The sequence below is a fragment of the Lupinus angustifolius genome, chromosome LG09, assembly GCF_001865875.1.
Source record: "Lupinus angustifolius cultivar Tanjil chromosome LG09, LupAngTanjil_v1.0, whole genome shotgun sequence".
Classification (NCBI taxonomy): Eukaryota; Viridiplantae; Streptophyta; class Magnoliopsida; order Fabales; family Fabaceae; genus Lupinus; species Lupinus angustifolius.
This window is the reverse complement of record NC_032017.1, coordinates 13,120,727-13,135,654: the sequence shown is the minus strand read 5'-3', so window position 1 is coordinate 13,135,654 and position 14,928 is coordinate 13,120,727. Positions and strand designations below refer to the sequence as shown.

General features: G+C 31.0%; 1 protein-coding gene across 1 annotated transcript; it reads right to left on the bottom strand.

Annotated features, from left to right (window-relative positions):
• On the bottom strand, positions 1,073–8,550 carry LOC109357437 (lysophospholipid acyltransferase LPEAT2-like). Its single transcript, XM_019601399.1, has 14 exons — positions 8,147–8,550; positions 6,091–6,271; positions 5,930–5,989; positions 5,138–5,301; positions 4,977–5,040; positions 4,813–4,878; positions 4,127–4,222; positions 3,814–3,858; positions 3,002–3,072; positions 2,013–2,079; positions 1,729–1,779; positions 1,532–1,642; positions 1,396–1,443; positions 1,073–1,307 (listed from the first exon to the last, which is right to left on the bottom strand). Exons 1-14 carry the CDS (start codon positions 8,548–8,550, stop codon positions 1,146–1,148), a joined length of 1,590 nt encoding a protein of 529 aa, XP_019456944.1. The 3' UTR covers positions 1,073–1,145.

The window sequence follows — 14,928 nt, the reverse complement described above, 5'->3', positions numbered from 1 at the left end:
TCCACATAAGTTAATGTTTGTTCTTTCAGTATAATCTCTATTTTTTTTTATCATTGTTTTTTAGGGAATAATATTTTTTTTAAAATTAGTCATAGATAAGTAATGTCATTTTGTCGTTTGTTATTTATTTTTTCAATAACTGATTTTTTACAGAATGAAAGTGATAAATGAAAAAAAAAGTTGAAGAAAATTTGATAAATGAGATCCTCTTTTTGAATTGATATGAAAGAAAATGGAAGAAAAAAATATTTGGGAAATCATTCAAGTCTTTAATATTTTAATTGAGAAAAAAGATGTATACATTGGCAATAAGAATTTTTTACACTGCATTATTCACCATTCATTTTCAAGTATTATTGATTTTTAGATAAAAGTAATAGAAATAAATGATAAATGATATGTTGATTTAACAAAAAGATTATATTAGGCAAGTGTTAGCTTACTCCACAAACAACAATTAGGATATTGAACGTGTGTAACATCTAGGAAAACCATTTAAAACAACTTTCACTTCATAAATATTCAATATTTGACATAATTTAAAGGGTTGTTTTGAACACATAGGATACATGTCGTGCTACACATGAACATGGTATTGGCGTAGAAGCATACAATTGCATTTATCACTAAATACATGAAAGCTTAATCTAAGACTAAGAAGAACCAAGAGAATAATGAGATATAAAATCAGGGTTGTTAAGTGCAAATCATTCTATTAATGAGATTCCATATTCTAAAAATGATGAACAATTGCATCACTTTCGTCATCATCATGTTAACATCTTTGAAAATACACATAATATTAATAAACATAAGATTCCCACATTGGTTCAAACCTTACAAGAATCACACTGACCCTACATATTGGATAGTTTGGATAACAGCACTATTTTCTAGCTGTGTAAAACTGACCTTGTTAAAATAAGGCAGAAATACATAGATTTTGACCAAATAATGATGATTTATATAGTCAATACACAAGGTAAAAAAAGAAAATAAGGAAAAAGGAAATAAAAAGGGATCTCTAAACCCTATATATTTTTTTGTAACAGAAACTCCCTACCCTTTTTTTGGTGTACTCCCTAAAAGAACATGACCCTAAGAACCCAGAATATTTAAGCAAATATAGCCTCCAAATCCACTTATCACAATATCTCTATTACTCCATTAGACCCAAACTCCTTGTGCTGCTGGTGAGGTGTAAAAATTGCTACGAGAAGAGGATTTCTTCTTAGGCATGAAAGAAATTCATCTTTGTTGATTCTTCCGACGTTATCGTTATCAAATAACTCGAAAAGCTCATGGACCTACAAGTAATCAGTTATTAGCATCAGTCAAAAGGCATAACAGCAAAAACAATGTTAGTGAAGAAACACTGAAGAAAGAATAGATTACCTCATTCTCCTTGCAGCCGGGGATAGCATGTTGGATGAAATATTGTAACTGGTTTTAAAAGGAATTACAAAAGGAACAAAATAGTTAGTCCAATATATAACAAAGGCATATATATGAGTCTGAAAGAAGGTAATACCTGTTGTTCTACAATGTAGGCATTTACTGCACCACCACACTCAGCAAAGGCTACTTCACATGCTTGATTGAACCCCGGTTGCGTCATGACATGTGCCGAACCGTACAAGAACTGGAAGAAACATATAAGCATTTGGATGTGAGTGTAATAATCATTACCGACATTTTGAAACCAAAGTTGCAGTCAATAGCAAATACCTGTTTGAATGTAATTGTCCCACTCTTCTTTACATCAATAAATGCAAATACCTGTAATCAGATATAATCAACATGAGAATTAAAGGGCAAAAAGTAAAAGAATACAAGTCACAGGAAGCTGGGAAGGCTTTGGAAACAGAGAGAAGGCGGACGAGGGGATATAAATTATATTAGAGCATTCTGATGCTAATTTATCATAAATTGTAGTGAATTTTAACATAAAACGTAACCGACATTACATCAAATCTTGATGAATTTTGATCTCAAACTATTTGGCGACTAACCTTTTGAGATAGAGGGCAATCCTTAAGTCTGAAAACTCTCAAGAAGCCATCATATTGAACACGACCACTGCAAGCAGGAGAATGAACTTCATCATTAATTTCCACAAGATAATATTGAAGTATTATTACCACAAATTGTTGCAGTCATTATAACAAGTAAACTTTCAGATTTGTAGTAAAGTTTACCAAATTATACCATATGCAAGTCACACACAGATCAGAACATAAATCAACAAACACAAAAATAAGGATAATAGTTAATACAAAGGGAAGCCATGGTTGTCAGTGAAATAAAAATACAAAAAAAAATAAAAAGGGATAATTTGCACAAAAGCATGTGTTCAAAAACCCTTATCATACTCCAATGTCTCTGTCCCAATATGTAGAATGCAACGTTATGATGGATAGGTTTTTCAATCTCACTGTGTTATAGAATCACTAGCATCAGTCATGAACATGTTAATTAGCTCCAAATGCACAATTTATAAAACATTGCGACGAGGCATTTAGTACACAGGTAGCTTGGATTGTGGCTTTTTGGATAAATGATAGATCGGATTATGGTTATTAAGGATTCCCATGGTCGAGTAAGACAATTGTTAATCACGTTAAATAAAATTCCAAGTCAAGTTTGATGCTCTCTTTTTATATCGCAATTAGCAATATTAAATATCCAATTGTCAGCATATTACATGCTTGGACATCCAACATATATTTGAAGCGTCACATGCCTATATACATTGGGCACCAGATATAAATAGAGGGAGATTGAGATGCGGAGTACCAAGAATAGATATCTTGTATATAACAGGGTGTTTTATTCATAACAATAGTAGTTTAAAAAAAAGCATGTTTTAGTAAATGACTTATTAGTCAATTGCTTACCGCTAAATACAAATATCAATTAACATATAATCCCCCCCCCCCTCCCGTGGGTACCTGAGCAAGAAAGGTTTTCCTAATTAGTTACAAAAATATGGAAATAGTACCTGTGATCAGGATTCATAGCCAAGAATTTATCCAGAAAGCCCACAGCTTCCAAGCTTCTGATATGAAATAACTGAAAAGCAAAACAACCTTTTTATCCATCCTTGCAAAGTTGCCAGCAGTACAATTTAATTAAAAGAAAGCAGTCTATATCAAAAACCAGAATAAAGACAAAGGACCAAAATCGGCAATCTCTGATTGCCAGGATAGCACCTCACCACCTTCCATGCATGGACAGTCAAATTTAAAGTGACAATACTGTATTGGCAAACAAATAAGGGAGACAGAATGCATCATATTATCACTTATACCAACATACAAAATAGTTTCTCCTCTTTCACTCTGTATTCATTGAAGGAAAAGGTTGATAAGCACATGAACTACCGGCAATATTTCAGGATTGTGTTACAAGAGAAAGCATACTTGGCAAGTTCCTTTACTTTAACTATAAAAGGACTTAGAAAAAGCAGTTATAGTAGACAAGATCATACCGACGCAAAAAAGGAAATAAAAACAGAAAGAAACTCATAGGGAAAGCAAAGCTACTTCCAAATTCTTTGAGCAACTCAGGCTTGCTTTGATAACAATGAAGGTGAAGGTGCCCATCAATTTGTAGGCTCAAACATCATGCAGCCACTCTGTGGGCCACTTATGAAACACGATGAAAACCTATAACCTAAAAATCCTACATTTCTACTTAATGAAGCTGAAACAAAATACCAGGGACTTGATAATGGCAGGAAAATAGAATTTAATGATATATTTAAAATTATTTCAACATATAATTCAAGCTCCTTGGTTTAAAGGGACTCACTGATTCCACGCTTGCCATTTCAACCATATAACTTGAGGGGTTCTCCTGAAAAAGTCAATAAACTGATATGTCAGTGATAACCAAATTGGATTGCTAAGTTGCACTAGAAACATGTGAAGTATAGGTTTTAATACACTAAGGATAATGTTATTTATGGGTATAAGATAATGTATAAATGCAAACCAACTTGACACTTGATTTACAAATTTGAAATGTACCGTTTTGTACAAAAGAACCCAAACAAGTTTCAAATTACCAAAACCAATTAAGAAACTGGGATGGAGATATAATAGTAACCAGGAAAAAAACACACCTTTTTTGATTCTTGTGCTTTATTATAAAGCATTAGGTCTCCATAGGAATGTCCGGTTTGGACACCATTCATTGCAGTTGCAATAGCATGGGCAGTCTGCATTTATCAACATATCATTCGTAACTAAATTCACCAATTTATCCAAGTTTATTTATTCATAACTTAAGACAAGTTGATTAAAGAGATTTATGAAAAGGTAAAAGATACAATGTTTACATAATCTTAGGCAAGTTTTGGTCATGTTCCCTTAAATAGGCTAAGATATCTAAACTGCGCATCTTGTGGTATGATGTGATTCCTAATTTTTCCTACAACACATTGCCAAATGGCATCTTACTGGAACAGTTTGCACAAGGTTTGACTTCTAACCAGTTTAGTGCCTTTTGAAATTTGGAATGAACAAAACAAGGATTAATTTTTCCATATATAGTCCATCCCTGAATTTTCACTCCCATTTAAGGACAAACCAAACTGATCCTTAGAGGAAAATGGCAGATTCTGAGATGCTCTTAGAGGAACCTTCCTCTACAATTCAAAGAATAAGTACATATATGTAAAGGTTCTGAGGATTAGGAAGCTATGAACTTGTGCAGTCCAAAGTTTGAAGCTTCAAACAAAAGAGAGGGATAAATACAAAAATCCTGGGACAATATATGATTGCTATAAAACAAAACTAGAAGACTCACCCTCTCACGAAAATGTTCGGCAGTTTCCTTATCATCCAGGGGTGAAATGACAGGAAGATATTCTACCTGTTCAATTCAAGATGAAGTTCTAAAATACTTCAAGAATAATAAGTATTACAACATGGACAAAAGTAAAGAAAAACTCAATCCATGAGAGAATATACCTCAAAGAAGTTGTGGAACTGAGTGAACATCCTGAACATAAGCGTTGTCAAAGAAATATTACCCCTAAACAAATTTGCATGTCACACAAAATGAGAGTGATAAGTTATCTGTGCAGACAAGAAAAATGAAATGCGAGAATCTTCACAAACAAATTTCCTACCAAGATTGATCAAAGTGCACATGAGGATAGCGAACGATTACAGGCTGGATTGGGTACCCAGCAATAAATGCACCAAGTTGAAAGGAGATAAGGTTCCTTCCACTGGTTGTGGTTCCTTCAGGAAATAATAGTACTCGAGGAAATCTATCGCAAGAAGCCCTTTTCTGTTATTCAAATCCTTGAAAGCAGACTTGTGTATCAAATAGCTAATAAACTGACAACATGATAGGCTATATAATGCAAATTCATGCTCAACATATCTATTGCTCAGTCCTGTTAGTTCGAATAATTCTTGCATCTTGCCATTCAGCTCCAAAATCTGAAGCTAGTGTAATTTTCCAACATTTAAATTCTCACTCAACCGGGGTTCCCCTCCAGTTTATGGGTAACTACACTTTTCACAACCTATTTACATTTTCAAGCAGTTAGATTGCAAACTGCAGCCTAAAAAAATTGCTCCTAGAACTCTCACTCGTGCCCAACAAAAACAAAAAAGTATCACTTCCCTAATATGAACAGAAAAAACATATTTGTAAGTCTTATCACTACTCTCACTTAGTTACATTCTTCCTAAACTTTAACCAAATATTTTTTTACGGAACTTTTGCTGAGGTTTGGTGCAAACAAAGGGGCATTGGAGGAACATATGACAAATGATGTTGCGAAACTTCTAAACAAAGACATAATTGATAACAGAAAATAAGACAACTTGAGCATCAACTAACAACCATATCAACAATCAAAGAACACACAGATCAAATAACAATAAGCAAACAAATAGAAATGTTTTACCTTTATTTCCTGGACAACTTGCTTCCTTGATGAAGCTGAGAACCTGTCTACATATATGACCTGAAACATAAAAAGGGGAAAAAAGGATGATGGCTAAATCACAGTGCATCATTATATTTTTAACTGAGCACAGATAAAATCTAGCCATGAAATGAAATTACCTGCATTGCTCTAACAATGGTGCCAACAAAAGGTAAGGAGTCATGAGACTCAGACGCCACAATGGTGGCAAATAACTCATAGAAATAGAAGATAGGCTCAATATAAGATACATGATTAGATACAATTATGGGAGCAATTTCCCGCGGTGCAGGTCTTCCCCTCCGTTTTATCCACTGATAGCTGCAATGGAGAAGGAGAAAACAATATAGAGAACTTAGTAGCACGTAACCAAATTAAGCTAAGGGTGTGAACATAAACATAAAGTAGAACTGATATGAATCTCATAGAAGTAAAAATAATCCAACCCTTACACGCTCCTTTCCAGGAACACGACATATACAGGGTATCTAGTTGAGGAGGTTTATACTCGTACAAGACATATAGTCACTGTTTTGTTTCTTTTACCTTTGGTTTCCAATATCATCTCAGTAATAAAAGTGACAGTGAATGTCCCCAAAATTTAACATAAAATCACATTAAAATGAATTGCATATTTTCACTCTTATAAAATAATATAAAGAGTAACCCATTTCTTTTTTATCTGTACTGCCATCCACCCTAAACAAAACAATTATCATAATAAAGTGATGCAAACAAAATTTCCATATCCTGCATTTATATGGCATGCATTTTCTTTTGTTTTCTTGTTTCTTTCAACCCCCTCCTAAAAGAAAATAGAAGAGATGGATAAAGAATGCAGTATGTATTATGTAGCATAAATATAACAATGGAAGAAAAAACCCCAAGAATTTCATTTACTTGAGTAACTTAAATTGGTCACCGGACAACTTAGCTTACCTTCGTTTTTTTCCTCACTAAAAACAACTTCCAAAATTTCTTTTACAACTAAAATTTTGATCTTTAAAGTGTCCAGTCTTTATTATGGGATTCAGCCCACAACAGAACACATAATGTCATAGCATTGATTTTATTTGGCCTGATGCTAAGATGAACATACAGCAAATAATAGTTTATTAGTGTACTTTTTTAGTGAATAGTGATGATACCGTTTACTATCGTCTAACATAAGTCCAAAGGAATAGGAAGATGTATGTTACACATCTTTGAAGATCACATAGATTGTCAGGTGATGAGAGCGAGCCTTGCCGCAACAGTAACATTGTTTGCCTTGTGACCTGGACGTAATGGCCCCAAAGCTCTGTGAGTGCTTACAGATGTAGTCACTCTAACAAAAGTGATTCTATGATACTCTTAAAAAAGTCATTTTACAAAAAAAAATGACTTTTTAATAAGCCAACAAAAATGTAACTTCTCATAAAAAACTGAATTTCAACTTTTTTTTCATTATAGTTTCTGCTATTTGTGACATACCAATCAAACAATCATGTAAGTTAGTAATTATCACAAGTAATTTTTGTTCCAATGGGAAGCTAATAGGAGGCACAGAAGGTAATGGCGCAAAGAGTGGAGACATAGTTCAGGAATTACTAACACTTCATACCCAGCAGCTTAACCAACTGAGCTCACTCTATCAGCAATAGTATCAAAATCAGAAGTGAATTGTTTATTAATAAAAATATCATTTTTCACAAGCAAAACAAAAATGCTCCAAAAAAACACAAACATTCTTTCATAAAACATTAGTAAAGTTGGTAGATTATCAAATCTAACCCCAAAGGAATGCATTCAATTACTATCCAAATAAAGCAAACAAAAAAAACACAATTAACTAAGATCTAAAAAATAAATAAAATTAAAACAAATTGAAAAGGGCACAACTCAGTGCACCAGACTCTCACCTAGTGGGGAGCACATCTTCTGTCTGACAATATATATCATTTCATGTTTCATATGCTCAGAAAAATATTTAATAATTATATTTTTAAGTTAAATGTATTTTTTCAACTAATTACAACTCATGGCATATGGACCGACACATGTTGTGCTCCCCACGTAGTAAGGTCTCGAGGGAAGAGATGCAGGCGCCTTTAGCCCACAAGCAGAAATGTACAGTTTTAGGATTTGAACTCGGGTCATTACTCAATCTCTAAAACAAACATTATTTAAAAAAAGAGAGCAAGAATTGTGAGGTACCCAAAAGAGAATAGAATAACTCTAGCACATAATCTAGTAACCCACATGACCCTAGACCTCCACTTAGGCATAGGGTTCTTATTATCCTTCCATCCATGTAAAGCAAGTTTCGTTGCCACAAAACCAATCCCCAAACACAGCGCAAACAGCACCAGCCGCACAACCGCGAGTGGAAAGCACGCGACCATCTTCACCCACTCATACACCCCTTCCATCCTCGGTGTGTTGTTTCGGAACGGGTCCACCGTCGACGGCTCCGGCGGTTCCGGTACGGGCCCGCAGCCGATAAAGGCGAAGGGGTTGAGCTGAGGGGATTGTTGGTTAGTGGAGGAGGTCGATTCAACGGTGATGATGAGGTGATCGGAGGAGGAGAGGAGAGGGGCGGTGATGTCGTTCTCCGCCATTAATGGTGGTGGAGGAAAGATATGAATGGTTTTAGAATTGAACAGCGAAAATGTTAGAGGGAGAGAATTAAGAAAATCTATGGTTTTATTTATTTGTAGATGGTTTTTTTAGTTATTATATAGGTTCTTCGGTCGTATACTTTTTTATTTTTATTATATTTTAAGTATTAGACTTTAGATCTGAATCTTTTGGGATGTGTTTTGCATAATATATCTACAAGTTAGTTAAAAGTCCTTCTGGAAGTTTGTGATGGATAATCTAGTTAATTAGATTGGCAATATTTAAATAATTAATGATAGATGAAAAATAATATAAAAGGTGAGTAATTGTAATTAATATTTTGCTGGTCTTTGATATGAATCATTAATCATTATTTTGAAGATTTTACTTTTTTTTATAAGTTAATAACTTGCATTTTTATATAGCGTTTATTTTTTTCTCTTGTCCAAGAATAGATTAAGCGAGGATTATTTTGTTACTAAACATGATTTATGTCAAAATATTCTGTTAATAAACATGATTTATGTTATAATTTTATGGTGTCATTAATCAATGTAAATGACCTAACCTAAGGGATTAAACTTTGATTCTTGTTGTATTTATAATTCTTGAGAAATAAAAAAAAATTTAGATTTCTAATGAAACTATAAGTCATAATTAGGTAAAATTAAGTATCATTTGTTGAATAATTAACTTTTGAGGATTCCTCACTAACAAATGCTATAATTAGGTATCTTATGAAGTAAGGCTGGAAAAAATCTAACTAAAAAAATTACTGATTTTTAAATAAGTTTGTTGATTAATTTGTTTAAGGGTTTTTTTAACATGTGTTACACGTATGAAAGATACCTAAACTTATATTCCATATAGTATTGTTTAATAATTTAAGAAGTGATGTTTATAACTTTCTAGAAGAATTTACTTATTTATATATCATTAACATATATCATAGAATACACATTAGAAAAACCATATAATATTACTTAAAGAACTAGTATCTAATAAAACTTATTTTATATATATTAATGGATACAGACATTTGGTGTCTACCAGTTAATATTGTATAGTACTATGTATTTAATTTTTACATATTTTATTTTTTAGAATTATAATGTATTTGTTTGGTGTAATTTATATAATATTTTTTGTGTTTATTATAATTTTAAATTAAATTTAAGGTGAGAATGTGATTCATTAATGTGCTGATTACTTATGATTATATAGTTTTTTTGTAAAAAATTAAATAATGTTAAGGGTAAAATAGGAAGTAAAAATTACACAATAATGAAAGTTACACCATGTTTTGTCTTTATATATAGTATAAATATCTAACTTAAAGTGAGGTGTATTAATTATAGTTGACTTTATATATAGTATATATATTTTTATTTTCTTACAACAAAAGGAATATATGAGTGTGTGATGTTTTTCATTTTACATGTATTATAATATAATGGTATTAATTAGTAATTGGATGGAGCACGATCTGCCTAATAATGGAGTAAAAGGAGCACGATCTTAGCACATGCATGTAAAATAAGTCCAAGATGGGTGAGGATCCTCTCTAGTATTAAAAGAAAGAAGTACAACAAAAGTAGAAATGACAATGAGCGGGTTCGAGTAGTGTTTTCTCATTCCCAAATCCACAATATTTGTGGGTACTTGTGTGGATAGTGAGTATCCAATAAATTTTTAATTTTAATTATATATTTATATACTTTGTAATAGTTAATATGTAAAAATAATTATTACATGAATAAAATGATATTTATAGGATAAATATATGCTCATAGTCAAGTATGTGTAATTTATTATAAAATAATAATAAAGTATATGATATATAATCTTAAAATAATATTAAAAACTATAATATATAAATATTTAATTAAAAACTACATTTATAAACTTGTGGTACCCACAGGGCGGATACCATAGAATCTGTTTTCACCCATAAGCTATTATTGCGGGTACCCGTTACAGGTATTTTCACAGGTACTCACAAGTCTAGTTTTTTTGTCATCTTTAACCAAAAGCAAAATAAAAAAACAATATGATGTAACACTTCTACTACTTAAATATAATAATATGACACTTTTATCATTAAAACTATTAGCAAAAGAAATAACTATTATCTTTATGTCTAGAAACAATGTTAACAAATTTGAGAGTTATAAATCATTGAAATAGTTATATGTCTAATAACTAAACAACATGCATAATGTGACTAATTTAGCAAATATAACATGCGCTATTTTATTCATAATTAGAATGGAGATTTCTCCATATATTTGAAATTACAAGTTCATACAAAATCATGTTAATCTCTAAGTAAGTATTAAGCACATAAACAACTCATAAGAATTAAAGCATGACAAATAAGTATAAATTCGAACCAAGATATATACATCAAGCTCATATTACATTCAATCTCAATAAGGAGAATGTTCAGTTACACATTGTAATAGTAACTAAACAACAAGATACAAAAAGAGAAAACAAACTCATAAGAGAAGAATTTAACTCCTCAACGAGCATGAATTAGCTCACCTAACATTTGTCATTGCTTCTAAACCGCTATTTGAGCTAAACTAGCGAAAGAACTTAAGAAAATTCGAGTAAAAGTGTGTTGCTCGAATTGTATATATCAAATGTCCAATTTGATCCCCTTTTAAAGAGTTTGATTTTCGCATGATTCACTAAGTGCAACGATTTTGTTGAGCGCAACCTTTCTCCTAGCCTAGGCTCAAACTTTCAGCTAGCATAGCTGCGTTGGGCAAAATTGCCCAATTTCTCTCAGTACATGTGATTCACTAGGCGAATCTAGAAGAGAGGGTATGCTACAATCCTTTCCCAATTTCGTTCAACGCAAGTATTGCGTTGAGCACAACTTATGAGTTATGTCATTTTTGCCCAATGCATGGATTGTGTTGAGTGTAGCTTCTAGTACTTTCAAATGCACTGGCTGTGACATATGTTTTGGCCTGAGTTATTTTTGTTCAGAAACTTGAATTTTTGCAATGATTCATCCGATTTTGGCGCTCACAAACACTCTAAAGGGTAAAATATGAAAATTCACAATATACTATATGTTTTTAAATCAACTTTGCCGATAATTAGACTAATCTATGAGATAAAGTACCGTAAAAGTGATAGTTCAAATATAATATTTTTGACCTTTATGGAGAATAAATTACTCCCTACTAGAGTACATTGTCATTATTCCTAATAAATATCAGTCTTAAGAATCAAATTTTTGACATATGCACTAGATCCACTGTGACATAACAATTAAAGCTAATAGATAAAAATAATAATAATGTGCTTATTGTAAAATTTATAAGACACCATAGATAAAAAGTAATAACATGGTTCTTGTAAAATTTACAAGACACTTGTTTATTCTTTATGACCTTTTTGTGTGTGAATTTTCTACATTATATATTTTCAGTAGCATCTTGTATTTTTTTTAAATCTAGCCATAGTTGTGAATTTAATGTTATGTTTAGTTTAAAAGTAGAAATAAAAGGAGAGAAGATAAAAAGAAATTTTTTGGATAGAGAGAAACTTATGAAAAGTAGAGTAAATTTTATGAGTTGTTTGGTAAGAGTGATATACAAATGAATTTGAAGAGAAAGAAATAATGTTTTTCCATAGTAGACAATTAGACTCCTAAAAACACTATTAAGTTGTAAATAAAATAAGGATATTTTATAAGTGCATATATTTTGACTCCTCCACCACATTGTCTCCTTATTTTAGGGAAGAACACAAAAGTTTGTGGGCCCTACTAATTTTGGTTTATTTTCTCACATATTTCTCTTCTATCAAATTGGTGAAATACATACTTTCTCCTCTAACTCTCTCTCTCTCTCTCATGACTAGAACATGCTTAATTATATACTAGTATGTTGACAACCCACATTCTTATTTTCTAGTATTGAATATTTCATTTTTACATATTTCATTTTAGAGAATTATATCATTTTTTTTGTATTTAATTATACATGATATTATAATTTTGTATATAGTTGAGATTGAGTGTAGAGTCCATATATGATATAAATTATTACAAAAGAAATATCTTATAAGAAAGAATAAGCTTTTAATCTTTGATTTGATTGTATTTTGATACTTATTCAAAAATGTGATATTCCTTATATGAAAAAAATTGGATCAAAGATGAATATGAAATAATCTTCGGATATGGAGAATAAGACATAAAAATGTTAAGTTGTTTAGTTTTTGAGTGTTTCAAAGAACATAATATGTTCTCCATTTAAAAAATAACATATAATCATATAAATGGAATTAGATGAAATTATACATGTTCAGTTACCTAACTGTCTTTTTGGCATATTTTGCATTTATATAGTAATAAAGGTAAAGTTGGGATATAAAAATTATATCTATTGAATTACCTATACATCCCTTAGACATATTTTGTCTTTATATAGTAGTATAGATAAACTTCACTTAGTTCATATTTCTGTGAAAGTCACATTTTAATTTGCATAAAAAACTATTTTAATTAAATTTATTTAATAAAGCTAGTTTTACAACTATAGATGACTATAAATCTAGTTGTATCTGGATAGTACGTTACTTTTTAATTCAGACTCATGTGAATACCTGAGTATGCTACATGTGTATTTTTGTGTACCTCACGGATACAAGTGTATCTAGAAATTCATAAAATATTATAAATATGTGCGAGCAACTTATGTAAGTGTACACATGTTTCATATAATCCTATATTATTTTAGGCAATCAAAATGAGAAATATAAAAAATCTATCAAAAGCATAATATTTATGCACTGACATTATAAAGATTGATACACAATTACTATATCATCCATCATTCATTTAAATTACTTTTTGAAAAGTCAATGAAAATTAAATATGAATGGTGAATGATATAGTTACATCGTATAGAACTCATGACAATGTATACATTTTTTTTCTCAAAAATCAAACACAACTTTTTTTACTCAAACATAAAAAAACAAAGTCACTACTTCAACATTATTATGGAAATTTATTTAATAAAAATTGTTTATCAACATAACATTCCACAACATTTATGGATTAACAACATAATCACTTCTTAACAACATAACCTTACGATTATGATGAGATTTTTATTTAGCAATAATTGTTTAATCAATATAATACTATATCATAGTTATGAATTAAAACATAATATCATTGTTTAATAACATAACATCACATTTATGAATTATGGATTATAATCATTGATTGCGTTGTATCTAACTTATTTTATTGTGGATTATAATATTTAATTTCTATTTGACAATCCTAAACATGTAAGCAATGTTGTGAAACCCGAGCCGGACGTCAAACAGGCAGATGTCCCGTATTAGGTTTAACCGGTTTAAACGGTTAAACCATCTGGTCTGACCGGATGATTTCGTACCTAATTAATAATTTTTATTTATAAATATATAGTTATATATAAATGTAAAACTTTATATAATTAATAATTATGTATAATTATATTGAAATAATACATCTTTATCTTTTTTTGGACCGTAGTAAAACAAAATATTAGAACATTGTCCCATTTTTTTTATTTTTAAGTGAGCCGTCCGGTTTACTTCCCGGGTTAATCCGGTTTATCCGGGTTTAACATGATCGGACCGGATTTTTTCCGGTTCAAAGCGGTCCAACTCTCATTCGGTTAAGACGGCAAACCAGAGCCGTTTTCAAGTCCGATCAGCGGTCAGACCAGTCGAACCGTCCGGTCCGGTTCTAACAACACTGCATGTAAGTGTCTTATACTAGGTGTGCTACTATTTCAAAGATCAGAAGAAATCTATGAAACTATTTTACTTGGAACCATATTCAACAAATATATGCGAATACTTAAAAATAATTCCACAATAAAATAGGTAAAGAAGAATTATATACATTGCTTTTGATCATATCCAAGAAAGTTCTGTTACGACTTTCCGATACATCATGTTATACTTCCCAAGGAATTTAGAAAATAGAGGTGGATGTCATCCTAAGTATTTATATCTTCCAAAATACTCATTACTTTTGGAGATTTTACACTTTCACCATTATGTTTAATTTCATTTGAACTTCATAAATAAAATACCTAAAGTATTTATAACTTTAGACTTTTCATGTAGAAATTAGACATATTCTAATGTGATTAATCCTTACAAAATAATAAAGTTGAGTGTTTGTGGCTTCTATAATTGTGTTTTGCTTGTTTATTTTAATGCAATCCGCACATACATCTAGATTAATAAAATCCAAAATCTTAGAGAACTTTGTTATCTACTAATCTTTGTATTCCTTCTTTTAGAAATGAATCCAAACATTTATGCCACAAATAAGCAAAATGTTC

Excerpts from the sequence above, each read along its gene's own strand:
- LOC109357437 (XM_019601399.1), bottom strand. The coding sequence starts at position 8,550 with ATGGCGGAGAACGACATCACCGCCCCTCTCCTCTCCTCCTCCGATCAC. Across the intron at positions 3,073-3,813 it reads AAATGGCAAGCGTGGAATCA|TTATTTCATATCAGAAGCTT; the intron begins GTGAGTCCCTTT and ends TTTGCTTTTCAG. Across the intron at positions 1,780-2,012 it reads ATTGCCCTCTATCTCAAAAG|GTATTTGCATTTATTGATGT; the intron begins GTTAGTCGCCAA and ends ATCTGATTACAG.